Source organism: Xiphias gladius, chromosome 21 (assembly GCF_016859285.1).
Source record: "Xiphias gladius isolate SHS-SW01 ecotype Sanya breed wild chromosome 21, ASM1685928v1, whole genome shotgun sequence".
NCBI classification, from domain to species: Eukaryota; Metazoa; Chordata; class Actinopteri; order Istiophoriformes; family Xiphiidae; genus Xiphias; species Xiphias gladius.
In genome coordinates this window covers 26,191,850-26,219,221 of record NC_053420.1, presented here as the reverse complement: position 1 = coordinate 26,219,221, position 27,372 = coordinate 26,191,850, and the positions used below count along the sequence as shown (strand labels likewise).

Sequence of the window (27,372 nt, the reverse complement as noted above, 5' to 3'; positions counted from 1 at the left end):
TAGATGACTATCTAAAGTGGCTCTCTGTTACAGGAACACATGATTTGCTGGTAGGTCAAAGGGTTTGCACAGAGGACTTTCAGAACTCCAAACATGCCAGAAAAAACGCTAATGGTACTTATCCATCCTTATGGATGAGGACAAGCTTGTACACCACCACAACATTGGTTAGACTTGCAGCTTGACCCACGGAATGAGGTCATGTCTCATAAGACTTGCGTAAACCTCAGTTAGCTTAGCATTCATGTGAATTCTCTGTGCTGATTTCACTTGTATCTGGTTGTGTTTAACGCACAAGGATGATTTCGTAAAGAGGGTACTATGACTCACTCCAACATGTTGTGCTAGTGAAAGCAGTAAAATTACATGTAAGTGGGGTCCATATATACATTAACATAACTTTTGCCCATTGGAGTTATTTATAGATATTTTTACTTTTTAAATAAAGTTAAAATTTGATATATTTTAGCAATGAAACTATTTTTTAAGATTCTGTTCTCAGTTTTCAAAATTACTCAACAAGTCAGTGTCTGTACACATGTATGATGATCTTGAAAATCTTGAATAAACAGTACTAATAAATAAATAAATGTTACTATTACCACTGACTTCAAATTTACTGACTTTAAAATTATCAAATGAGTTACATCCATTTTGCACATGAGATAATAAATTCAATAAGGTTTTCTGAGCAAAAGCAGGTTTTTGTTACCATTAGGAAAAGAAAACTTGTGAACCCTCTTCTGTGAATAACTGAGTAATAGTTTAGTAAGGTGGAAATTCCGACCCTGCTTATTAGCAGCTTATTAGCTCATATTAATAGTTCTTACAAGTTTTTCTCCCATTGGTTCAACAGGAGCCCCTTTTTGCAGCCAGAGTGATCTACGATCTGCTCTTTTTCTTCATGGTCATCATTATTGTCCTCAACCTTATCTTTGGTGTCATCATTGATACATTTGCCGACCTGAGGAGTGAGAAGCAGAAGAAAGAGGAGATCCTGAAGACAACATGTTTTATTTGCGGTGAGAGATTAAATAAATCATACATTTTCAATGTTGTTCTAAATGGTGATGTTGTAAAACGAGTTAAATGCAACTTTATTAAGACCATTGAATTGCTGTCTTGGTCACATTTTTTTTTTAAACCATAAAAGCCATTCTCCATACTCAGCGGTTAAAGACTAACTGTTGTTCATGAACGTTATCGGAATGTGACTCATGACCTTTGACATATCTTGTCCTGTCTTTTTCCCATCATCATTGTATAGTAGTGGTACTCCCTTTTTAGAATTCAGTAAATCAGAAATGCCTGCAGTTCCATTTGAGTCTAAGCCGGAATCGATACTTGACACACTGCTGTATAGCATTAGTGGTGCAGTATAAGCAAGCAGGTGTGAATGCCAAAGCTCGCAGATGATGAAATCAAGAGAAATCAACAAGTGGTCTGCTGCTGTGCCTGCTCCTGTATGAGTGTGTGCGACTGCTGTGATGCAGCTTTGCATCATGGCTTTGTGCAAAATGGGGGCTGTTTTTCTGGGTAGTATAAACAACGAAAACGCCTCCTCTTCCCAGAATGAATGGTTAGTCATGGCAGGTGCTGCTGTGGAGGAGGAGTGTTTCTTCCTGTTGCCATATGGCTCTTGACCATGTTAGAGTGTACACTCACTCGAACACTGGCCTCATCTATCACTAAGCAGTCACTTATTGGCATTATAGGAGAAATGTTGGGTTAGTTATGGTCATTCTTATTGCTCTGTGGTCAGCAGCCATATTGAGTGTTATTCCTCTTTTTCAAATGCAATGCAAGAATGTATATGGATTACAGTTCTTTTGTGTGACAAACAATAGGTCTCACCTCTGACGTTTTGTCTGCCCATTCTCTTGTGACCTAATTTCCTCTGGTTTTTCAGTCAGTCATCCCCTTTTAGGTCACAAGAACCATTTTGTCATGTTGCAACACAAAGTGTATTTCTTCACTCTTCCAAAGAAATGAGAGCACTGAGTTTATTTCGCGTGTGTGTGTGTTTGTGCGTGTGCATGTGCATGTGTGTGTGGGGTTGGATCGTTTCATTCTTAGGTCTGGAGAGAGACAAGTTTGACAATAAGACGGTTACCTTTGAGGAACACATCAAAGTTGAGCACAACATGTGGCACTACCTGTTCTTCATCGTTCTGGTGAAGGTCAAGGATTCGACAGAGTACACTGGCCCAGAGAGCTATGTGGCCGAGATGATCAGGGTAAGGTTGTTGTCTTGCACATGCATTTTGTTTCTTAACTGTTCAAAAGTCCTTCATACAAGCAAAACCTTCACTTCCACACTGCAGGGCTTATTGTAGGTAAACTGAGAGAGGGAATAGATAAATACCCTTGACTTATAGAAATCCTCAATTTAGAAATACAGCGCTGCTTCACCTTGGTTGATACCGCAGGTAACAATTCGAGTGTGTCACAGAGATTACACATGCAGAAGTATAGTTCCAAACTGCATCAGGTACCATTGTAGTCTTTACTGAGGTTAACCTTCACTCCTGAATAACACTGTGGAGGCTGCTTGTGTCTCTAGCAATCAAATTTATATGGGTTTGGACAGAGTTGATTACTGCAGCCTTTTTATTTTTCTGAACTGGCGATAAGCAGTCTTTTTTTTTTTTTTTTTTTTTTTTTTTTTAAAAACCTCATCTGCCCCAAAGTACGAGGACTGCATTATATAATCCCTGCCTCTGTGACCTTGAATCCTTCCAAAGTATTATCACATCAGTCAGCTTTGAGAGAAGGGAATTAACATTCAAACAGTCTGCCATTGGCATAAAATGTGTTAATCCTCCGAAGCAGACATGCCTTGCTTTAATCATTAAACACACACACACTCAAACACACACAGGTTTCACCCTGCGTATCACCTCATGAAAGGCACTTAGGCAGACCTGGACTTAGCCTCATTGTTATGCAGCAGTGTGAGGATATCAGCATTTTTTTAATTCAATGGCTTGTGTTTATATAAATGTGTGTGTGTGTGTGTGTGTATATATATATATATATATAAATACATACATACATAAATGTATGTACATATACATAGATATAAATAGATATAGATATAATATATATATATATAGATATATATATAATGTGTATGTATGTAAATATGTATGTGCGTGTGTGTGTGTGTGTATACTTATTTATTTCTATATATGTCTTTTTACATCTTGAAGTACAAAACATTGCTTCAGACAGTGCAGTAGAAAAACTGATAAAGTAGTATAAGATTACATTACATTATTAGTAGTATTTGTGTTTGGCATTACAAATATGCAACGACAGCATCAGATACAGAGGCACTTGTCGCTATCGATTCAACCGGACGATCTCTGTGGAAATTTGACAATGAAAACATATAAACCAGAAAGAAAACTAATTGATTTTATTGGTGCATCATACTCATAGCCTTTGAGCAATTAGAAAACATTTTTAACTGCCTAAGGAAAGCCCCTTCTTCTGAAGTGGTTGCTTCCCTGACGCACTTGTGCCTCTGTCAGTTTCTGACACAGTTTCTCATTAGATGCCATTTAGCCCACTTCACTGCCTTTTGACTTGATCTGCTACACTCAGTCTTGTGAGAAACCACCTGATTCGGGATTAACCCCCATCCTTTCTCCCATTAACCATGCACCCCACTGAGCCAAATTGAGTTTGTCAAGGGCGCATTCTTACTGGCAGGTTTTAAGGGGCAGACTGGGCAGAGAAAGTACACATGGCGCAACCCAGATGACCTATCAGCTCAACAAGTCATCCTTAACATTAACTCTCAGCTTCACATGCAAGTATTTGATGTGGGGCCTCCGTGTCATGTCGTCCGAGTTGTCCACAAAGATAGCAGTGTTAACAGAGCTGCTCTCCTCTCGCAGATTTATTACGTTGTTCATGGAGATTACGTTTTGTCCTAAAGTTGAGTCATGTTACATGCAAAGAATTTTTTTTTTAAAACACGCTTTTTTGTTAATTTAATTTAAATTGTTAAAATAATTTAAATTGAACTTTTTCAAAGATTTTTTTTTGGGGGGGGGGGTATTTTTGCCTTTTATTCGACAATAATAGATACAGACAGCAAAAAGAGAGAGAGAAGCAACATGCAACAGTGATTTATTTTTTAATTTTCAAAAATACAAAATTCAGTGTAACATTTTTATATCATTGAATTTAAGTTTCATTAGGGGTGCAAACTGAACAGAAATCTTCCCATTTTTCTTCAAATCCTAAAAAATGTAAAGTAATACCAGTATAGAGAAAAAAAAAAAAATGACAATCATATACTTCACTGTGTCTTTATATATTTTGCCCATATTAATGAAAATACTTATATTTACAAACAAATAAAACGATATCAATATTTCTAACACATTTCTAAGCTAATGTAGCAGTGGCATTTCTAACCAACTTGATCTATCCTGTTTGTGTCAATAGGCCATACCGTATAGACCGTTATTTCAGTTTACTTACTGTTATATATCCCTGGCGGTTTTGTTGTATTTGACTTACTTACTGCACTTATATGTATCGACATGTTTTTTAACCCAGACTATTTTTAAAATAGTGTTGAGGGATTTTAATTATAAAACCATGACTTAAAAACCTGATTTGTAAGTCCAGTTTCGTCAATCTGTATGGCCTCTCTCCCACTGTGTTTCGATTTATTTGATGCTGCAATAACGTGGAAGAAGACGCAGGACAGAAGGGGGTGTAGAAGTCAGACTACTCTGACAATGACTGGGACTGACGTCAATGGTGGAGGGCTCTGGGTGAAGTGTCACATCTAAGGTGCTTGGCTCGCACTCGTGGCCCTAATTTGTACTGCGTCCGATACTGAAAGACGCCCCAGCTCCATGAGCCACAAACATTCAAAGCAGTGATTATATGATTATATCAGAAAAGGCTTCAACGATAGCTGCCTGTGTCTGTTTGGATGTGTGACATTTTTTGGTAGTTATTTGCATATTTGTAGACTGAGTAGGCTGTCAGCTTGTCAGGTGGCTTGTGGCACGACTGTGACGTTTTCTGTTGCTGTTTTAACCACACAGCATCCTGTTTCTCTGTCATGGCCCGTGCGGTTTTAATAATGAAAAATGTACTTCCGTCATTTCCATTGAACCAGCGTGATGTAGAGTCTTAAGTCGTGGCTGCACTACTCAGTTTACTGGAAGTGCTTTCATTTGTAAACACTGGGGCTGGGAAGAGGGCAGGGCTGCTGGTGACAAAGTCGTCAAACAAAACCACGTGTGCCTTTGGCTGAATGGGGAAATGACCTCTGTCATGTTGAGTTCATATGTTTTTGACAGCATATGAGCAGAACTGAACCACCAGAAAAACAGAGAGAAATGTTTTTAAAAATGTTTCATCTGTAATTGTTTATTTCAATTATTTATCAGTACTTTTAAGAGAGAGACTTGCTATGCAAAATTAAGCACTGTTATGATAGAAACTGCACATTCTCACTTACTTTCACAATGTAATAGATATTGCAAGGAATATAAAGATGTCTTAGTAAAATAAGGATTTAGGTTGAGTACTGCTGGAGTTGTGTTCAGATATAGTAAGTGTGTGTGTGTTGGTGGAGGGGGCAGGTGAGGTAGGTAAACACAGCCTCCGTCTCTTTGCATTCAGGAAGCAGAACTTGCTCACTCCACTCCTCTACTCCTTTCAGAATGCGTGTACGCTGCTAGTCATCTTAGTGTCGTGTGATTCCCCCTGGGCTGCTGTCTGACCCAGGACTGGTTTGAGGTTCAGATGGCCTCCTCACTCGCCCATAAGTCTCCAAAACAACCACTGAAACCCGGGGACTTTTCCAGCCCAGCTCTACAGCACTGCACTGTTTCTAGACAGTGACCTCGGCAGCTAGGCAGCATCCTCCCTTTTCATTCATGCTGCATTAGTACTGATGGTTAGGCTGATTGGGTCCACATGACAGTGACATGGGTATGTGGGATGTGTGTTTATGTTGGGAAGCATTGAGTACAGATGCGTCCACATGACTGTGGATTATTTGGGAGTCGGTGCAGACAGCGCACAATAACAGTGGAGAGTGTTGGTCAAGTGCCAGAGGAGATAGAAGCACTAAAGAGTGCGGCCAAGTGGCCCTCAGCCACGTTTGAGCACAACAAGCCCTGAGGTGGCTGCTGGGTTTCATGTCTCTGACAAACAGTTGCGCTAACCTCTGAGACAAATCCATAGCGCTTCCTGTGACTGCATCACCATAAAAGCCACCCAGTGTTTCTCGAGTTGATTGCTTTTCATTTTCCTTTAGCGATAACTTATTAAAGCTTTGATACAGTGTAAGAAGAGGGAACAGTCAACAGTGAGGACGTAACAATGGATTACAGGCTGCATCTATCCTGAATCCCTCTTTCGTCTGAAGGCTACTTGAATCCAGCACAAGGAATGGCAGACTCCACCACTGACAATGAAAACTGCTATATAATGACATCATTTCGCAATGCCAATGTATAAATGTATATAGTATCAAAAAAACTTGCACACGATTATATGAAAATCTTAAGGACTACGCTTAAACAGGTTTGCTTTTACTTTCTTGTTTAATGAGACATACATAAAAATTCCAAGTAGTAATCATACCCTTTTGAATTATCCTACACCTCGACTTGATTGATATTGGTGGCTCATCAGTTTACACCATCAACCACATTTATAAAAGTTTGTGCCCACAAATTTGTTAAACTTCAACACCTCAGCCCTCAGTCGGAAATGCGTCGAATAATGGTTTGAAGTACCTTTTCACAGACATATTTGGGCATTCAGAGCATTCTATGGGGGTTAATACCACCTTTGATTCCCATTTTGCGACGGTTTGCTACTTCAGGAAAATGAAAAAAGTGATCAAATCTACACATGAAATCTCAATGTTTCTTGAGTGCTGCCGACACCAGTGTGCCAGTACTGCGTGTCAAAGGTCTCATTCATGCCAGGGGGCATTGTACAGTAACTTCTTCTCAAGAGAAATCACTGCTGCAAGCAATATTTCAAAAGTGTACTCTACATTCTCACCCCTCCGCCCAGCTGCTCCTGTCTGTAGCTCAGAGGGGCATTCGAGAGCTGTGTGTTTATCTCAGTGCTACATGTGAGGCGACGTGTGTATAATCAAATCAGGAAGTTTGTTTCTCCACCTTAGTTTACAGATTATTTTTAAGATTAGACACCGACGGAAACATAGCACCAATAAGTGAACTGCCTGTTGCAAGTGATTTCAAGAATGCCCTCATATCCCATGTGATTCAAGTATGGAAAGTCCCTCATGATTAGTTTGATTCTGCTTTTAGAGTAGGCTTCAAATCACAGCACTCAGCCAAAGAGACAAAACAGGGCCTATGATGAAAAATACAAATCAAATAAGGCTTGGCAATTGTACACACTTGATGCCCTTCGTGTTTTTAATACTTGAAGCCTTTTCAGCTGCACTGAAATATAAAAATGAGACTAGTTTATTTAAGGAATTATATTTAGAACAAAAAAAAAATCACTGATCACTGTGTTGAAAAATTGCAAGAATTGAAAGCAGATTGGAGAAAGTGCCATGACAGATGAAATAAATCAGCGTCGCTATGTTTTGATGTACTGGCCGTAACCATCCAGATTTCTCCTCACCAGGAGCACAACTTGGACTGGTTCCCACGAATGCGGGCCATGTCCTTGGTCAGCAGCGATGCAGACGGGGAGCAGAATGAGATCAGAAACCTGCAGGAGAAACTGGAGTCCACCATGAAACTGGTGTCCAACCTCTCGGGCCAGCTGACGGAGCTCAAAGAACAGGTTGGTAAAACTGAAGGGACGCACTGACAGAGACCTCGAAGACTCTGGCCTCATCGAGGGGGAAACATGAAGAGTGAGAGAAGTTATTCTATAGATGTGGACAGCAGATGTTGATCGAGGTTTGTTTGTTTGCCGCTCGTTGCCCTTTAGAGGCAGAGCTTACGAAATGCAAAAGGTGATGAGTCACAGTTCACAACACAGCTCATGAGGCTGTCAGCCTGATTTTATTTTCATCATTGAGCAACAACCTATCTTTAGCTCCCATGGAAATCACTATTGACCATTTGGCTAAGAGTGGAGTTTTTATTTGTGATCTATTTATTGATTTGTTTACTGGTTAGAGCACAGGATTATTACCTTTTTTTTTTTTTTTTTAAATAATTACTTTTGATTAGACAGGTTAGTAGGATAGCTATTCAGTAATGGATGGATCATTTTTAAAAGACTGTTTTTGCGATGATTAAACTCAGATTTAAGTGTTACAAAGTTGTGTAAGAGTACATTCTACTGATATTGCATATGACAGCAGTCTTATGCACTAAAATAGCACAACTGCTGCAATCCACTGTTTCTAGTAAACAGAATAGTACAAATGTCTTTACCCTTGAAATGAGAACTATCTGTGAGGAAGTGAATGTTACCGAGACATTTTGACCCAGACAGAGGGAAATGATTTTTATTTTTCTGAAAGCTGCAAAGGGCATGGCACTGTCCCATTTCACTCCAGGCTCAACGTTAGTACAGCCTGTTTTGACTTATTTTTAGTAAGAAACAATTCAAAACGTACGACTGTGCAGACGCGTAAAACGTGTCGGGTCATTCATTTTAAATTCGCTCCTAGTCCAGGGAGAAATTTGGTGCCGAGTCGAGCACAAGCGGGGAGAATTGTGCTGCAAGGTTTCTCTGTGTTGTGTCATTCCAAAGCAAATTGGCTAAATTAGAGCAGTAGTGTAGTGTGAAGGAGGCCAGCATTCTAACTGCTAACTCAGTTAAAACTATCAGCTTAATGATATTTTTCTCTAACACGTCCCTCTATGCAGAATTATTTCTCCTGGAACACTCATTTCAAGACCACCCTGTCTTCTCACTTTTAATGTTAAAGTTCATTCTTAGCAGAAAGCCAATTCTTGTTCCTGGCGGTATAAAGGTTAACACCTGTGTCATTACTCGTGTGCTTTTGCTTGATCTCTGAAATTTCGTTTGACTGAGTTTCAGTATTAGTCGTTGGTATTCTGCTGCGTTCATCAGAATATGCAGCGATGTGGACGACGAGGCTGGCAGGATTTCAGAAGAATATGATTCAGTTGAGCAGCGTGTAGCATCTGTGCAGCATTTTTTAGTTTCTCTAAAGTGATACGAAAGAATGAATCAATGAAGACTATAGACGAGGGAGAGTGCCAGTATATACGGCGGAAAAAGATGTGCATGCCCACAGAGGTACCGGTGGAATGACTTTTCAAAAAATCTGTCTTCTCTGTGGTCTTCAGATGACAGAACAGAGAAAGCAGAAGCAGCGGATTGGCCTGTTGGGACACCCTCAGCACATGAACCTCAACCCCCAGCAGCCTGCGTAAGGTTGACTGACATGGCTCTGAAGCGGTGCAGCATCGACTGTGCGTCCGGACGGAGTGTGCCATAGACGGAGGCTGCACCTCACGTATACTGTACTGAGCGTGAGTTTAAATTATAACGGTAGGGAAACACTGTAACATAGGTAGTCATAAGACGATGTGTAGCTCTATCCCACGCACATGTTACTCCAAACAGTAACCTTCACCCACCTCATTCTGTTCGGTCCAGTTGGAAATTGTGCCAAATGTCTTCTGTGTAGAAATAAATTGGATTTCTCACAACATGGCCTTTACTGGTTGAACTTGAAACATGATGGGGCTGACTGGACAGGAGGAATTGGTCCCATTTGTTTTCATTGCTTATTTTATTTTAATGTTTTCTGTTTATATTTCTGGCATAATGAGCAGTATTAAATGTCTTATTTTTCTATGTTGTGCAATATATTAAATATGCAACCTCAATGGTGTGTGGGTTTAAGTTCCATCGATCATGTCTTACTTAAAAGAGTGGGCCTACATTTTTATTTTTGTTTGTACTTAATTGTCTCTGGATAAAAAAAACGAGTCGTTGGTTGTCTTTACTTGCGCAAATATAGAGAAAATATTTAATAAGCTGGCCTTCTTAATTTTACTTTTTTCTTTTATTTCTTGAAAATGTGCATACTTCTCGAGTGTCATCTGCACTCAGTAGAGATATAGTATATTGTGTGAGAGCAATATATACAGATAGTTTTCTTTCACCGGTGTACATGTGGTATCATATCTCTAACTTATTTGCTAACTTATTTTATGATAAATTTGCTCTCTTATTTAATTTGGTTCTAAAGGACATTTAGAATGTTTGACCTGTCTGTCAAATATACCGTATAATTTAAGCGTCACTCGTGCTTTTACAATTTACTCAGGAGTTGCGTAACTTTTACTTTAATAAACATCATTAGAATAATTTCCTATGTTTTGCAGCAAACATGTTCCATTTGTGCCTGTTGTCTCCATTTAAAGTCTGATAAAAGTTTGCTGCTTGTGCAGGGTCACTAAACTTAATGCTCATGTTCACCAAAATGTATGAGCTGGTTTTCATGCTACTCTTAGAAATTTTTTTGGACTACTGTGTGTACATAACGTTTGCTGCTTACCTTTGCTTTTGTATAGAAAAATGAGATGGAGAAAAAAACTGTTACTCAAAATGAATGTTAAGATGAATTAAAAATCTAAGCACTGTCAATTTGTATATTAAAGTAGAATTATTTATTAAAATTGATGTAATTATCCTTTACTGCCTGTGCTTGGTGTTTGTTTTTTGTTGAGGTGATATTATAGGATTACTTAAAGAAATTTGCACATTATAAGCACACATTATACTTGGTTGTAGGAAAAAAAAAACAGGTCCAATATACATTATGTAAAGTGCTGCTTCAGTCACAATTATAAATTCCACTACTGGAAATATACAATATGTTCCACATAAGCCAAATACATAGATTTCAGCCAGTGTTTTCCAGTTGAGAAATTAAACGAGGCCATGTCCTGCATTAATCTCGAAGGCTTTCAGAGAAATGATCTCTGTCAACTGGAAACACACGTCTAAAACCAGCAGATGTCTCCCATACAATTGGAATGTATGTAATTGGGTGGGTTTAAAATTGCATATATCCTCATGGAATTGGGGCTTTCCTGAAAGATTCTCTGCGTGCCAAGTTTTTATCAAGCTGTACTGGTCTTCAGATGAGCTGTCGCCGCTCTGCCTTTCAGTCTCAGACCGTGTATCCTGGAAAAAAAAAAAAAAAAAAAAAAGAGTGCATTGTAAATGACTGCCCCTAATTAGCTTCATAGTCAGACTCTTTTTGTGTCTTCTTTTGTTCTTCGCATCCTTTATTTTGTCCCCACCTGCATCTCTGATGTCCTCTTGAGAAAATCTGCGCCATGCTGCATGACACTTTACAGACACAACATGGGTGAATATAGGTAGCAGTATATGAAGCAATTAACATTAGCTCCAACGCACAACTGCATTGTAGTACATCTTACATATTTATACATCAATAATAATAATCCCATTTAATTTTTCATAGTTTAGGAACATTTTGTTGTTGATCCCAAAGCAAATTTTCCCTTGTAATGGAATATATATACATACATGTCTATAGGTTTTGCTTTCACTGAATTTTGCTGAATACTTCTTCCACCACTGAACACTGAGGCCTAAATGTTTTCAGATGCAGGTCTGTGGCCTGATGAACGGTGACACGGAGAAGGTTTGTTAAATTCCTGAGGCAACACCACAGCAGGCCAATGTTAGCAGTTTAGGTCAACATGTTTTTCCTCTTTTTCTTTTCTTTTCTTTCTTTCTTCTGTCTCTTTTTTAAGGGTAATAAAAAATGTGAATGTAACTTCTACAAGCGTGGGAAGAGCACCCCCCCCCCCCCCCCCCGCCGTTATTTCCCCCCCCTATTACTCGTTTCCACAGAACAACAAACGGCGAGCGATGTGTCAGGGACAAGCATTTTTGTCTTCTTCGCCGTCGTTTCGGTAGAACAGGTCCTGACAGAGAACCCCTTTCCCGCTCCCTCGCTTCCGGCCCGCCGCTCCGTTGCTCGCAGGCTGCTTCTATCTATAGCGTTGGTCTCTGGCTGCTTCGGGACGTCGGCGGATGGAACCGAGCGACCACTCGGGCACTCTCGGTTTGGCTGCGCGCGTGACGTCACCGGCCGGGATCTGCTCCTCGGCGCTCTCCCGGCCATGAGGAGCTCAACGTGACATCCCGATGGGTACAAGCTGGTTTAACGGTATCAGTACGGCAGCCGGTATAAAAAAAAAAAAAAAAAAAAAACAAAGCACAACGCTCCGCCACAGAGACAAGTGTTGTCCCGCCGCAGGTGCACGTGCCACACAGCAAATGGGTACAGTATGAAATTACACCGTGTCCATACTGGGCGCGTGACACATTTAAGGCTACAGAAAGAGGAAAGCAGCGATGATTCCCCCATTGGCGGGAGTGAAACACTCGTGTCATTTAGGTCATCAACGTCGCTTCTTGTTTGACTCATTATGTCATGTAATTGTAAGGATTGCTTGTATCATTATTATGTCGTGCTTTGTTTCTTCTGTGGCCTATTAAGTCCTCTTTAATTAAATCTATATAAACTATTATACTATAAGCTATATATATATAAATATATGTATATATATATGCGTGTGTGTGTGTGTTTGTAGTCATCATTGTTTCTTATTGAGTCATTAATGTGTCGTGCTTTGTTTCTTCTGTGGACTATTAAATCCTCTTCAATTAAACCTATATAAACTATTATTTCATAAACTATATCATAAATGATATATATACCTATAGGTATATACAAAAGTATACATATGGATGTATAAGGTTCCCATGCTACATAGAAGACAAGCCTGTGTGACTTCATTCTGACCTTTTACCACTTCTTCCAATCTCGTCTAAAATCAGTGCATTTCTCTATATAACCATACAGTCCGTTAGCTATTGGGTAGTTCACTAAATATATATGTATATATGTGTGTGTGTGTGTGTGTGTCATATCTTTTGTTGCTATCGTTCGTCACTCCAGAGCTTACATTGTTTTCAGATATTATCTTGCAGTGCAAAATAAAGTCTGCCATATTTGCAGTTTCTACTTTCTGTCTCGTAAACACGGGGGGCTCTGCAAACACGTCTCCGCCTCGAGAGCCGGAGCATGGTGGTACACGAGACTCGGCCCCAGTGGACGAGTACTACAGAAAGAGTAGCAGTGAAGGGGGGAGGAGGTGTTTCTGTGTGTGTGTGTGTGTGTGTGTGTGTGTGTGTGTGTGTGTGCGCGCGCGCGCGCAAGCTCGGCGCGGGGAGGGAGTTGAAAGCGCTGTCCAACACGTGAGGCTCATGTGACAGAGTCGAGTCTGTGTCTCTTGCCGAGAGACGTGCCTGTAGTCACAGGGTTTATTTAACACGTAGTCAAAAACCCACCCAGCTCTCACACTTTCAGCCGGGCCCGGAGCCTCCCTAGACATACTACCGAGTCCGGACCTCAGGGTGAGAACGCTGCGCGGTGCCCAACTCCAGCTCACAGCGGGGAAACGCACACAGTGGATAAAAGGAGATACTTTTCGATTTTTTTTTTTTTTTTTAACCTTTACGTGATTTTTTTTTCTCGTTCTGAAGCGCGACTGCAGAGACTCATTTGGAAGGTTTTGAAGGCTCTTTGAAGTAATTCTTTCGGGTTTTTGCAGTTAAACGACATGGAGAGGATTACCAGTGCGCAACCCCCTCCCTGTGTACCAAAACACCCATCACTGGATATAGCAGACATGCCAGGGTAAAAGGAACATTTCCTATTTTGTTCTACTCTATCCTACTATATAAAGCACTTTATATTGAACCCTAACCAAACTAAAGACTAACTAATTTTTGTCTTTTCTCCCAAGAATGGATTTTCCCATTTATGTGTACAAACCCAGAAGGGGCATAAAGCGCGGGGATGAGAGCAAGGTAAATGAAAGTTAAAATGCAAAATATTCCTGCATTTATCAGTTTAACCTGAGCTGCCTGGATTTTACTGACAACATTCCAACCCCCTCCAGGAGACATACAAGTTGCCACACCGACTGATCGAAAAGAAAAGACGTGACAGAATCAACGAATGCATTTCCCAGCTGAAGGATTTGTTACCAGAACATCTTAAGCTTACAGTGGGTATTATCTTCTACATATGGCATGTCTGTGAACAGCCAGGGAATCTGAGACGCCACATGCTTTTGCTGTTTGCTCTAGACTTTGGATTCAGTTTTGCATTCTCAGTAATAAATATATAAGGTTTTGGATTTTAAGAGGAGAGAAGAGATGAACAAATGTTTTTTTTCCCCTCAATTTTGTAATTTTACTGTCTAAATTCTATAGTTTTAGATTTCAATTTATGCTTGAGCGTTTAGTGTGTGTACGTGGATTGCATGACTTCCCGGGTGTTCGAGGCTTGTCCCCTGTTCAGCTGCAGAATGTGTTACATAAGAAAGATCAACATGCTTATCGAAGGTCTTCCTGTTTTAGACGCTGGGTCATTTGGAGAAAGCCGTGGTGCTGGAGCTCACTCTCAAGCATGTGAAAGCCCTGAGTGCTCTCCTGGAGCAGCAGCAGCAGAAAATTATCGCGCTACAGAAGGACCTGCAAATTAGTAAGTTTGATGACATGACATAAAATACAAACAGATGTGTTACATTAAGGCATCCACAGACTGGGCCCTCTGTGATCTGTTGCAGTTATCAGACCTTATTGCAGTAAAACACTGCGGAACGAATCCTTTGTAACCCTGTGCTTTTTAAACTACCAGGTGATCATGGAGGTGACAGTGCAGAGAGCAGCGAGGAGATGTTCCGCTCAGGCTTTCACTTGTGTGCGAAAGAGGTCCTCCACTATCTGGCCAGCCAAGAAAGTAGCAGGGACCTGACCCCTTCCCATGTCATCGGCCACATCCAAAAAGTAGCAGCTGAAGTCCTGCAGCATCGAAGCAGCCTACACCCAGATGAGTCCATCCCTCAAGCTTCGGAGAAACTGAAGAAACCTGCTGGACAGCCGCCGAGGGTCTCTGAGGGCCCCGCTAAGAACTGTGTTCCTGTTATTCAAAGGACTTACCCCCACGGGACGGGGGAGCAAAGCGGCAGTGACACAGACACTGACAGCGGGTATGGGGGAGAACACGACAAGCGTGAGCCCAAAGCCCAGTGGTCAGAAAGCCACGCGAGGGAGGGGGAGCTCAAGCACGCTGTGTCTGAGTGTGCGGCCGGTGCCATCAAGCAGGAGGGCGATGAGCCTCAGGCCAAGAGGTCAAGGTCTGACTCCTCGGAGGACGAGATTCTCTCTGGTCATGCAGCAGGAGGCCCCGGAGGCTACATGAGCTTCTCGCCCAACCAGCCCCCGTTTTGCCTCCCCTTCTACCTCATACCCCCCGCAGCTGCAGCAGCAGCAGCGTACCTGCCAATGCTGGAGAAATGCTGGTATCCTGGGGGCATGCCAGTTATGTACCCAGGCATGGGTGGCTCTGCAGTGAGTTTGCCCCCAGAGACACGTCCCTCATCCCTGGTGATGTCCCCAAGGGCATTGTCTCCGGTCCCCCACCATCCCGCCATGGACTCCCCTGCTCTTCACAAAGCTTTAAAGCAGGTCCCCCCTTTGGGCTTGGAAACCAAAGACTAAACAGATGTGTTTCTGTTGGACCGTTGCCCTCCGAATGTGGAACGGGGTTAAATGGGTGGCCCTCTGAAAAGACTTTAAACACACAAAGGCACTGGTATCCCTTCAAACCACAGCCGTTGTTCGGCCCATCAGAACACTGACCCCAGCAAAGAACCCCAAATGGTCCCCACCATACTGTATATCATCAGCTTCTCACACATTGAAACAGGTTTTTTTGGGGGGCCACCTTCATTGCCCATGCAAAGGTTCATATATTACCTGCTGCATGGCTCTGAAACACTGTGAAAATGGTCAGTTTAAAGATGATGAGTGCTCAAGAGGTTGCAAAAGCGTTTTTTTTTTTGGTTTTTTTTTAAGCAAGGTTCGCCCTCTCCGCACTCATTGTTGAATGTCAGAGGTAAAACCGGAATAAAAGGCACAGATACCCCCCCCCCAAAAAAATATTTGGACCTACTTTTGCACACACATCTGTCTGAAATGAATGTAAGGATTGAACAACAGGCCCTTGTAGATGCTGCTTGAATTATTATTACCTGCTGTAGATCTGAGAATGGAGGATCTACCTTCAGTGTTTGTCGCTCCTGTAACTGCAACAAAACTTCTTCTTTTTTTTCTTTTTCTTTTTTTTAGACTAGAATGTTACCAAAAAAAAATGTCTGGCTCATGTTGACCTCACACGTCATAAGAGACATTGCTTCTTTCACCCTTCAGTTACCTTGGAGCTAAATGAACACAAGTGTTCGTGATATTCAAAGAATTCAGGGCGTTGTCGCTGTACGAGGTGTGTCACTCCTGTCTGTTGAAGAGTGATGTGGCCATACGTGCTTTTATGATTTAATTTGTGATTCATGACTATTTGTGCATCTAGATGGAGATCCTGTGAAGTAATGTCTTGTAATAATTTTTGTTTGTACTACTCAAACATCTCTATTTTTGATACGTGACCCACTGAGTGTATTTGCATCACTACCAGACGAGGGTTGAGGTAGTCTTTTGCTGTATGCCAGTAAAACGTGTACAGTATATAGCATCATGCTCAGCCAGATTTGCATCTTGCCCACAAATTCCCAGTCAAGTTAAGGCCTGATCTTAGCTCATGCTGTTGCCTTTACTCGTTTAACGCAGACACGACGGCAGGTGTTTAAATGTATTTGCTTTAAATGTCGTGTCTGTGGCAAAGAGAGTGAATGTAAAGTTCAAATAAAAATAATAGTTTTGTATAGAAAGAGGTACTTGGGATTCTTATTTTGAAATGTAACACAAGGTTGTTTGTTGTACATATTTTGTATATAAAGTATTATTGATATATATTAAAATATTAATAAAGCTTTCCCCCCCGTGGAATTTGTGTTTCACTGCCCAATGGCTTAAATGTGTTGTAGCCAGCCAACCTGACAGCTCCTCATAACAACACATACTTACATAACACTTACATAACCCAAAAAGCAGCAGACACTTTGTAAATCAATAGCATGTCTTAGATTACAGGCTGTAAACATTTCAAATTCTAAAAAAAAACGAAGGAATTATGTGAAGTGAACTTTGGCAAATGCTCGCATTTCTAAATTTTTTGCATCTTTTATTGGCACCACTTTTAGTAAATCACAGCGGGCGTAATCGCATAATATATAAATAATCGTATCGATTTTTTCTTACTAAGTACTGCCATGAATATAAGACACATTAATGAAAACCGATGCTGTAATCCACAATATTAGTTTAGAAACTACAGATAAGCTATTGACTTTCTTTATTAATGTAGACATAAACTACAAATTCATTGAATTTTACTTTTGTGGTTTAGTAATTTCTCTTCCATGCAGTTTATAGAGTTTTTATAGGCTACTGTATGACAGCAACTGTATCAATATTTAAAGTGTGCTGGGTAGGAGCAGAAAATAATTCCGGCAACTTGAGAACAACACGGTGGATGGAAATTGTATTTGAAGTTGTGGGGTCTTTGATCTACTTTTATATTTAATGATATGGACGATCAGTCTCCACCGACCTTCTGCTGCTTGTTTGGGTGCTGTTTCCTGGGTGGTAACACCTGTAGTTGTAGTTATAGTAAGAATAAAAAGGCCTACGTCATGCACTGCTTACCACCAACCATACCTCTCTGAGAAATGTGGAAATGGCAGTTTTTCTTTTCTTGTAATCGCAACAGTTGTGTCATTTGGTTCGCAGATCAGTGAAATAATTCCAACACGGTATCTTGAGATTTTATTTTCACAGGCCTGCTGACAGTCCTGATGACCTTGCAAATGCAGCGCTGGCACCATCCTGTGGAATTACACTGCATTTAGCTGCCATTTCCACACCAGCAGGCCTCGTATATAAGACCACAACTGATATGATGTTTCCTTAAGGGGCCCCAAATGGGAAGATGTCAGTAACAATTTAGTAGTAGTATAACTGTCAGCGTGAAACCCCTCATCAAAATATCACGCTTTCTCACTGTTGTTTTGGCCATTATCCTGTGTGTTAAACACTATTGTTTGAAGAGGACAGCAGTTTTTAAAGCTGCTCTAATCAGTATTTTTTTCCCCAAATATGTTTAATGCGTTTTTTTCTTTTTTGTAAGCACACTGCAGTAACAAAGACCTCAACACAACATTGGTCTACACAATCAGTATGAATAATAGGGACAGTTAGAAATATATAGTATAATGGAAAAGCACATCAACAGTACAATGCATAGGTGCTTTTTTAAAATAAAATACGAGCCAATATGTAATAATAAAAGCCCAGATTACAAATTGGCATTACAATTACAGTGTTATGAGCAAGGTACAAATGGGGATCCATTATTAATCATGAAGAATATCTTCAAGTGTTGAACTGTGGAACTGGAAAATGGAGCTATGGAACCCATATTTTCATGAAGTGTCCCCTTGAATACTGAAGCAGACAGGTAAAGTATTCAAGATTCAAACACAACATGATTATCGTCTGCCAGTTTGCTTTAGTGGGAGGTTTTCTAATCAACATTTTTATATTAACAATGGATCAGATTACTTTGTGTGATATGAAAGGGATTGCTAGTAGCGACAAACTCACAAAAAAATATCAATCAGCTCTAGGGTTCAGTGTCTTTCAGTTGACTGTTTTGTGTTTTACTGCTCGCAAATTTATTATTTTGGTCCGCTATCGCCACTGCCATCAATCCTGTTTCCACCCACAGCGGGCAGCTGTGCTCAGATAAACCCACTGTATGCTACCTGCCCAGCACCACACACCAAACTAAGTTAGCAGCTACTGTGGCCTGTGAACATAATTGAGCATTTAACAGCTCAACAGCCAGATATTTCCCTCAGGATTGGGTGGAACCAGGCCAGAGCTCAAAGGAGAGGGAATACTGGACTTGCATTTTCCAGCTGGACAGAGACACCACTCCAAAAGGATGCTAATGTTGCTTGTATCAGCTAGATGCAGGTGTAAGCCACTCTTAGTTACGAAGTTGCCCGGGTCATAAGGTTTATATAGTAAAACATGTCACTTGTCATGTTCACAGCTTGCTTCTGCTGCCCACAAGTGGCCAAAAACTGGTTAATGTAGGTTTAAATCCCATGTGAGCACCAACGTTACTGACATGATGGGTGTTTCCACTACATCCAGAGAACAGTCTGAATTGCTTCTCAGGAGGCAAAGGGCATGAAACCTGTCAAAGCCACTGTGGTGAGTTCCAGGTCTTGTAAAATCCCTTTTCTTGGTAAACAAGAGATCATCATCATTTTGGCTCAGCCAAAACAATAAAACTGGTAACTGGTTTTAATATTGTGGCTGATGAGTTTAGTGGTGTATCCGAATCTGTCTTCTTCTAGCTGGCAGGATGCAGCCTCGCTGGAGCCTCACTGCTTGGGGTGGCAACCCCAATGGCTCTTGCAGAGGACAGTGACACCAGTGTAAAAGAGGCACCGCAAAAACATTGTCATGAGATAGAAGACTGGCTTCCAAGAAGGCACAAACCACAGAAGTGTGATAGCATCAAAAGAATGACCTCGTTAGTGAGAAGATGGCTAATAAATATCTAACTTTGAAACTCGGTGTCACAAAGGACATAACAGCTGGGATAACTGTGGAACTAATGTGCGTGGACATGGCCTCCATGGTGACTGTTGCTGAGAACAGTGTGTGCACTGTGAATGAGGCAGCAGGGAGAATTGTCACGGCTAAGAGGCCGATTTCTCATGAGGCTCAAAATACTTGGTGAGTGCTCATCAAAGAAAAGGATGACCTTAAGGAGAAGGTTGAAAATTATCCATTTGTCTAGACACATGGAGAACTGGGACAAAAAGCTTTGAGAAGAACCACATGCAGAAGCTACCCTCAATATCCAGATACAATGAGCTATATCCCATTGTACAGTACAGAGACAATATGTTCATCTCACTGGGCTCAGCTCACTTGTATTGAACACGCAAAATGAGCTTTTCAAGTTCATGATTGGATTACAGTACACATTCATGCGTTTGTGTTATAGATTTGTATATTGCAACCTTCAAAAAATGTAATATTTTGGGGATTTTTGTTCTTTATTTCAAAGCATTACAATTTCCCATTACAGTATAGCATCATGTAGAGGAGCTTACAACATCCGATTGCTTAGGTGCTTGTGAATCTCTGCACACGAACATACAAGAAATTATCCATCCATCAATCCACCCATTTTTGGCTGCTTATCCGGAGTCCGGTTGCAGTGGCAGCAGATTAAGCAAGGTAGCCCAGACGTCCCTCTCCCGAGCAATGCGTTCCAGTTTCCCCTGGGGGACCATGAGGCGTTCCCAGTCTAGATGAGATATGATGTCTCTCCAGCATGCTCTAGGTCTACCCCAGGGCCTCCTACCGGTCGGACGTGCCCGTAAAACCTCCAATGGAAGGCACCCAGGAAGCATCCTGATCAGATGCCTGAACCACCTCAACTGGTTCCTTTTGATGCGGAGGAGCAGCTCCTTCCGGATGTCCGAGCTCCTTACCAACAGAGTTCAGCGATCCTATGGAGAAAACTCATTTCAGCCGCTTGTATTTACAATCTCATTCTTTTGGTCACCGCCCAAATCTCATGGCCATAGGTGAGTGTTGGAATGTAGATTGACTGGTAAATTGGAAGCTTTGCAAAATTAAAAATTAACAAACAAATTATTATTACTGTACATAGAAGTTCCCTTTTTGACCTTCAATAACACCAACTCTAAAGAGCCTGCGGATTTTTTTTTACTAATCGGCCATATAATTGTGGTTTCGTCAGTGGGTGGGGTGGCACGGGTTCACATCAGGCATCTTCCAGGCAGCACTTAGGGAATGAAGGTCATTTGTCCATGTTTAGACTTGCCTGATGCTGTCATCATATGAAATGCTTCCTTTTCCGTCTGAACTTATACTTTATGTACTATGGATACTAGAAGCAGAGCACAAGCTGAACACATCAACCACTTATACTCAGCATTACAGGGGGCATTGACCTGGAAATGCACACCAGCTGATCAGAATTCTTTTCGTAAAGCAAGATTTACAACATGTATGTTTTCTTGGATAGAGAAATAAAGATAAATAGGAATATTTCTTCCAAAAATTTATATTTTTTAAGTGTAAGTATTTTGGCTCTAGAATGAGTGATCATCTAAGATATGGAACATTTTAAATGCCTAAATGAAAAACAAATACAACACAGAGAATGAAACACAATCCACATTGATATTCATATTTTCTTTTTATGTATGCGTTTACTGTCATTATTAAATGAAAAACTCATGTTAAATGACAATTACTTTGCCTTTTGTTTTTAATAAGCAAATGACCTGTTTTTCATTGTGACATTAATTGTCCATGCCACATTCAAATAAAATCACAACACACAAAACAAAGTGAAGAGGTGTTTCTGGGTTGTCCATCAGAGGGCATCAAATACTTACCAAATCTAAATACAAAGCACTTTCATTAGTTTTCACAAGGAGGTGAGAGGGAATTTTTTTCTAGGGCTGGAGTCTCATGGTTAACTGGTCGATTGGGAGACTCTAAAGCTCTTGTCCAACCAAATTCTCACTGGTTGGACAATCGCCGGTGTTAAACACAACTTTGAACTCGCCCAACCTGTTGGAGACTGCTAGGTCTAACTTATTTAAAGGCAGAGTAAGCGATTGTAATCTGATAAACTCTGTTCTGTGTGTGTGTGCTGGAAAAAAAAAGGTGTTTCTACAAAGCCCTGGCTCTGTAAATGGGATATAAACAAAGTGGCTCGGACCGCCAATTTCCAATTTCCAGCCAATCAGCACCTGTGGGCGATCGTGCTCATGCACAGGAGGGGGAAGGGGATAAAATGAGGCAGTGGGAGCGAGAGAGACTGTTATTCCGGCGCATGCTAACATGCTACACAGAAACAGCCTGAGAGGAGAAGGTCTGAGGAACAAAAGTTGAAAAGAAGGGATATGATCAGGTGAGGGGAAAGACCAGCATTACTATCGGTGAGGGTTTCCAGCAGTGGAGACTGCATGGTTGGCCTGAAAAAGAAATTCAGCCTTGGACTTATCCGCTGGGACCGACCCCAAATGTCAGGCACACAGACAGGATGGGTAAAGAGACTGATGGGGCCAGTAAAAACTTTAAAAACTTTATGGGTTTTTTAATGGTCCGCTGGCCCACTTGATGGCCCACTGGGATTTGTTGTGTAGTCCTGACTATGTTGGAGACCTTCAAGAATTGAAAGTCATGAGGATGGATGCGGGGGTTGCTCTGTTTGTGCTTGACAGGTGTGTAAAACATTAGTTTTGCTCTTTCACAGAGCCAATAGGTCAGTATTGTTTTGTCCCGTTTGCTAATGTGTTATAGCGGATCCCAACTGGTTAGTCAGCAAACAGGTACCTGTGTAACATTTATGTGTCTGGTAACACTGAATTTCTTGCCCACGGACATTCGGCTTACTTTCAAGTTCACCAAGATATGGTGTTGGTGTGATGTTAGCTATAGTAGCAGGAGATGTAGCAGCAGGTGTGATATGATGACATATCATCTAAAAATGGTAGGCTAACTTGTCTGCGTTCGGATGCTCCATCAACTTTCATGTTTAACTCTTGAGTCTTTGAGTGTGAACATATTAGCATTGGCATGTTTCAATATGTTATGCTGCAAATACTGGCTTTTTATGTTTATTTATAATTCATTTAGGTTAATAAGGCTACCAGGCAGAGTGCACTCAGTGCACTGTGGCCGATTTAGTTAATGTAGAGATAATGTGCAGATTTATTTTTCCCCCACGACCATTTGATTGGTTGACAAGTAGGTGCGATTTCAGGCTACCAAGATTTTCTTTGGTTGACTACAGCCCCAAAGTTTTTTTTCTGCAAATTTCATAGCCCATGTCAAAAGCCCACTTGTGATGAGACTCCGTCTTTGCAGGAAAGTCATGGCAGGGTGTCAATAACTGTGACATATGATATGAAGTCAGCATGATATGAGGGATATGAGTTCTTCTTTTAACTTCAGTTCTTCTGTTTCTAATAACTCAATTCCTATATCATTTTAGGAAGGCTGGCGTGCATCCAATGTGTGCACCCTGTTCTCTCAGTTCATTCTGCTTTATAAATAAGTTCCACAGGTGAAGCACTAAAAGTACAATATTGAGTTTATACTATTAATATTATTATTATTATTGTTATTATTATTATCAATTTTATGCTACTTTTATACTTCAATTCCACTACATTTTAGAGTGAAATATTATACTTTTTACTTAAGGACTACAATTATTCACATGTTTACATGTATTTACATGCATGTATCTATTTACATAAATACATGCACATACAGACATACATACATGGTATGAAATAGGCTGCACTGTCATAGATTAAACTCCCCAACAGCATATGAAGCAGTTAAAATTAAATTCAGCGCAAAAGGCTACAACATTATGGTACCGCTTACATATAATAATACTTAGAAGGGCTAGTCTGCATACTGTACTTTCGCTTTTCATACTTTTAGTAGATTTTGTTGCTAATTGTTCTGTAGTTCTACTTAAGTCAGATTTTGAATGCAGGACTTCTTTTAAAACAAAATTGTAATGGAGTATTTTCATAGTGTGAAATTGCTACTTTCACTTGGGAAAATGATCTGAATCCTTGTTCCACCGTTATTATTATTATTATTATTATTATTATTATTATTATTATTATTATTATTATTATTAACAAAAAGCAATTGGTTTGCAAAGCTAGAAGTTTGTGTGAAGAGACCACCGTATTGACCGGGTTTTATTCTGGAAATCTCGGAGCGGAAGTCCCGCTTTTGTGCCTCGCCTGCATCTCACAGACTCGCAGAGGAGTTGCGCCGTGACCAGCAGGCTGCCGGTCTCTCGGGTCGGGCTGGGCCGGTCATGATGGCGCGATCTGCGGTGCTGCTGCTCGGACTCGTACCCGTAGTGCTGTGCCAGGCAGAGTTCGCTCCACCCACAGTGAATGTCAGCCTGGATGAAGATCCAGAAGTGCGATGGATGCCTCTGCTGAAGGTCTTCGACGCGGACTTCCTCAAGAAAGCCGGCGCAGAGGTCATTGAGTAAGTTTTACAGAGGCTCTCTTTGGCAGTTTTCATCTCTAGAAAGTGCTCTGTTACCCTGCACTGCTACAGACGTGCAGAAGTTAGCAATCGGTTATGAGTGGTGCATAGCTAATGCATTTCAGCGGTATAAGGGAGATTCATAAATAGGCTACTGAAAATAAGTCTGTCAGGGTGGAAACATAAACATTCTTAGGTAACTATCAGGCCAAAAGTGATGTGGTTTTCTATCTCTATTACATTATCAGTGGCGGTAAACGAAAAGAGGGTTAACTATATTCACCACGGCCATAACCACAAATGGCTACAAAATTATTTCTGTTAGAAAGCTAACATGCTAACACAGTGTTAACTTAACATTAACATGTAATGTCAGACTCTAATCATTGGGTAATTCACTTCTGGATTAATGGACTTCTGGTCTTTGTTATTGTGTTTATCTTCCACTACACCTGACAGTGATTGTAAACAGAAATGTTTTCTGTTTTCTGATTTGTTTTTGGTTTTTTGTTGTTTTGTTTTGGTCAGCACTACAGTTCCAAAATGGGTGCATCAAGCCGTTGCACCTATTGTGGTGGCCTTGGAAAAGTACGTTCCTCAGCCTTATGCGGGGGAGATCCGTGGCATGGCCTCCAACTTTGGAGGAAGCCTTTCAGACATCATCATTCTCAACTTTGCCTATGAGATATCTGCGTGCGTATGATTCTGAATCTACTTACACATTTACAGTTGAAACACAAGTACTATGCAGAGGCACACAGTGTTGAACAAGTATGCAGGATTAAGGTGAAAGGCCACTCATGCATGCAAAACAAACTCTATGCATTCCTAGATTTTGCACTAGCATCGTAGCTCAGGACAAAAATGGGCACGTGTACCATGGCAGGAATCTTGATTATCCACATCCTGTTCTGACGAATCTGACTGTCAACGTTATTTTCCTCAAGAATGGAGAGGTACAGTATGTATTCCAAACATTTAAAAACTTAATAGCAGGCAATTGTACCTCTTCAAACTATACCTGGAAACATAGCTACGAATTTTTCTTGTGTAGAATCCAATATCAGTCTAGAACTTTAGCAGGAGCACAATGGAAGTTCTTGCGTGGAGATTTGATGTCCAGGAGACAACACGATTTTTTTTTGTTGAAACCCCCGTTCAGGTGGCGTACCGCGGGACTTCTTTTGCTGGCTATGTTGGACTGTGGACGGGACAGAGTCCCAACAAGTTTACTGTCTCTGGCGACCAGCGAGGTAAGACTACAGTTCCTCTCAGCTGTCATCTTTGTCCAGAAGGGCTGCAATAGTCAGATTTTAATGTTTTGTTTTGTTTCCATGTCTTTTTTGTGATCATCAGGCAGTGAACACTTGTGGAACTGGTGGAAGAATGTGGTGTCCGCTTTTCTTTTTCATCGATCCCCAGTCAGCTGGCTGGTGAGGGAGGTGAGTATGTCACGGCATTTAGTATAACGAGGAAATGCACTGTATGAGGAAATGAATCTGATTGTGTGTAACGAATGCAGACACTGGAGGAAGCGCAGAACTTCCAGGATGCAGTGATGCGTCTTTCTAAAATCCCCATCATCACTGGGGTGTATTACATTGTGGGTGGCGTGCGAGCAGGGGAAGGGGTCGTCATCACCAGAGACCGAAAGGGCCCTGCCGACATCTGGCCACTGGATCCCGTGAATGGGGGGTAGGCAAAATAAAGGATCTGAGTAGAATCTGCTATTTCAAGTTGCGTGCTGAGTGTGATTACACACGTGAATCCAAACATAAAATTGTCTGTTCCTGTTTTAGATGGTACAGAGTGGAGACGAACTTTGACCACTGGCTTCCTCCCCCAGCCAGGGATCATCGCAGGTGACTCATCTCGTATGACGAATACATCCACAGTATTGTTGTTGTTACTATTGTTACACTGTTGTTGTGCACTCATTTCTCAGAGAAGCGGCCAACGAAGCGCTCAATGCTACTGGCCAAGATCACATAAACATGAATACACTTTTTCAGGCAAGTATGGACCAAAGTTCATGTGATATTGGCAAGAAATTCTAGAGTGCACATTTTGAAAGTCAGAGACAATGTATGGATTTGTAACAGAGTGTTGTCCTCCAGGTTTTGTCGCTGTATCCGGTCTGTAATGGGTAAGAAGGAACTTTTCTGTTTATTATGCTCTCATTATTGGCTTAAGGAATCACATGACTGTTCATGTTGCTGAAATGGGTCAGTTGTGTGAATACCAGTTTCAGTTCCCTTTGCCTCACCCTCAGCAATAATGTCAATAGGCTTTTGTTTGACAACAATCTTCAGCATGTAGCAAGTAGCATATAGAACAGCAATAGCTGAGTTTCGGTCAGGGTGTCTAAAGTTTTGGATGTATGCGATACGGTTCTTTTAAGAAACCTTTACACAGCTTGTTTTGATAAGGTGTATGTATTGCATCACATTTGATACTGTCCAATGTCTGCTATGTTGATAATCTCCCAGGATTACTGTTTACACAACAACAATGAGTGCAGCAGCCCCCGAGAAGTACAATACACTTGTCTGGTCACAGGTAATTACGTTGCATCTTAAATGCATATATTTGTTTGTCTGCACTCTCAGTTTCTCTCTCAGTCATTTTGTCGTAGAATAATAAGCAATGAGGTGGTGATACGTGACTGAAAATATGAGTCTCTTTCACTCATCCTTTCTCATCTCTTTCAAGGGCTGCATTAGGACTGACTGAACTGATTGCAGCCGACAACACACTGACTTTTGCTGCATCGTCCTTGTGTATCTGAACTTCGCAGCGTGGTTATATGCAGATTCGTGATTATGCGGAGATTATATAATTGAGACTAGAAAGGAATTGGACACGTGCATTTTTAGGGTGACTGTGCTTTTCTGCTTCTAATTAAAAAGAAAAAGTGTGATCATTTTTTTCACCTTTACATTGTACATGTGCTTTGAACTTTATTTGTCGAGCTTAATAAAATTTTGAATACTGAAACGATTGCGATCATTTGAGGTGATCTGAGAACCATTTCTGTATGGAAATGACACTGAACTTCCAGCACAAGTGAAAATATCCCCAGGGGGAGAATGGTTTAAACGGAGTCTGTGGATAAACCGATTGATCCCTGTAATTTATACATACCTCAGATTTAAATAGGAGTAGCCAAAGCTCACCTTCACGGGTGCGACAAAAGCAGGCTGGGCATACAATAGGAAAGGTGACGGTGACCAGAAGGGG

General features: G+C 41.0%; 3 protein-coding genes across 15 annotated transcripts in view; all 3 read left to right on the top strand.

The window, feature by feature from the left end:
- The window catches only part of itpr1b (inositol 1,4,5-trisphosphate receptor, type 1b), an 83,305-nt gene extending 72,699 nt beyond the window's left edge, over positions 1-10,606 (top strand). For all 13 annotated transcript variants that reach the window (XM_040159829.1, XM_040159827.1, XM_040159825.1 and 10 more), the window contains 4 exons: positions 857-1,022; positions 2,077-2,237; positions 7,657-7,818; positions 9,306-10,606. In XM_040159829.1, the coding sequence (XP_040015763.1) occupies positions 857-1,022; positions 2,077-2,237; positions 7,657-7,818; positions 9,306-9,392 (576 nt within the window). In that variant the 3' untranslated portion in view covers positions 9,393-10,606. The remainder of the gene's footprint in view (positions 1-856; positions 1,023-2,076; positions 2,238-7,656; positions 7,819-9,305) is intronic.
- Positions 10,607-13,307: 2,701 nt separating this feature from the next.
- bhlhe40 (basic helix-loop-helix family, member e40) lies at positions 13,308-17,172 on the top strand. The gene is made up of 5 exons (XM_040116402.1): positions 13,308-13,711; positions 13,821-13,884; positions 13,977-14,084; positions 14,440-14,563; positions 14,720-17,172. Exons 1-5 carry the CDS (start codon positions 13,635-13,637, stop codon positions 15,580-15,582), a joined length of 1,236 nt encoding a protein of 411 aa, XP_039972336.1. The 5' UTR covers positions 13,308-13,634; the 3' UTR covers positions 15,583-17,172.
- A 6,716-nt stretch (positions 17,173-23,888) lies between these two features.
- Positions 23,889-27,129, top strand: LOC120806933 (N-acylethanolamine-hydrolyzing acid amidase-like). The gene is made up of 11 exons (XM_040158480.1): positions 23,889-24,132; positions 24,661-24,825; positions 24,965-25,088; positions 25,295-25,385; positions 25,489-25,574; positions 25,655-25,827; positions 25,932-25,994; positions 26,078-26,144; positions 26,250-26,278; positions 26,622-26,691; positions 26,845-27,129. Exons 1-11 carry the CDS (start codon positions 23,954-23,956, stop codon positions 26,863-26,865), a joined length of 1,068 nt encoding a protein of 355 aa, XP_040014414.1. The 5' UTR covers positions 23,889-23,953; the 3' UTR covers positions 26,866-27,129.
- Positions 27,130-27,372: the final 243 nt, after the last annotated feature.

Excerpts from the sequence above, each read along its gene's own strand:
- LOC120806933 (XM_040158480.1), top strand. The coding sequence starts at position 23,954 with ATGATGGCGCGATCTGCGGTGCTGCTGCTCGGACTCGTACCCGTAGTG. Across the intron at positions 24,826-24,964 it reads TTTGCCTATGAGATATCTGC|ATTTTGCACTAGCATCGTAG; the intron begins GTGCGTATGATT and ends ATGCATTCCTAG. Across the intron at positions 25,089-25,294 it reads TTTTCCTCAAGAATGGAGAG|GTGGCGTACCGCGGGACTTC; the intron begins GTACAGTATGTA and ends ACCCCCGTTCAG.
- bhlhe40 (XM_040116402.1), top strand. The coding sequence starts at position 13,635 with ATGGAGAGGATTACCAGTGCGCAACCCCCTCCCTGTGTACCAAAACAC. Across the intron at positions 13,712-13,820 it reads GATATAGCAGACATGCCAGG|AATGGATTTTCCCATTTATG; the intron begins GTAAAAGGAACA and ends TTTTCTCCCAAG. Across the intron at positions 14,564-14,719 it reads ACAGAAGGACCTGCAAATTA|GTGATCATGGAGGTGACAGT; the intron begins GTAAGTTTGATG and ends TTAAACTACCAG.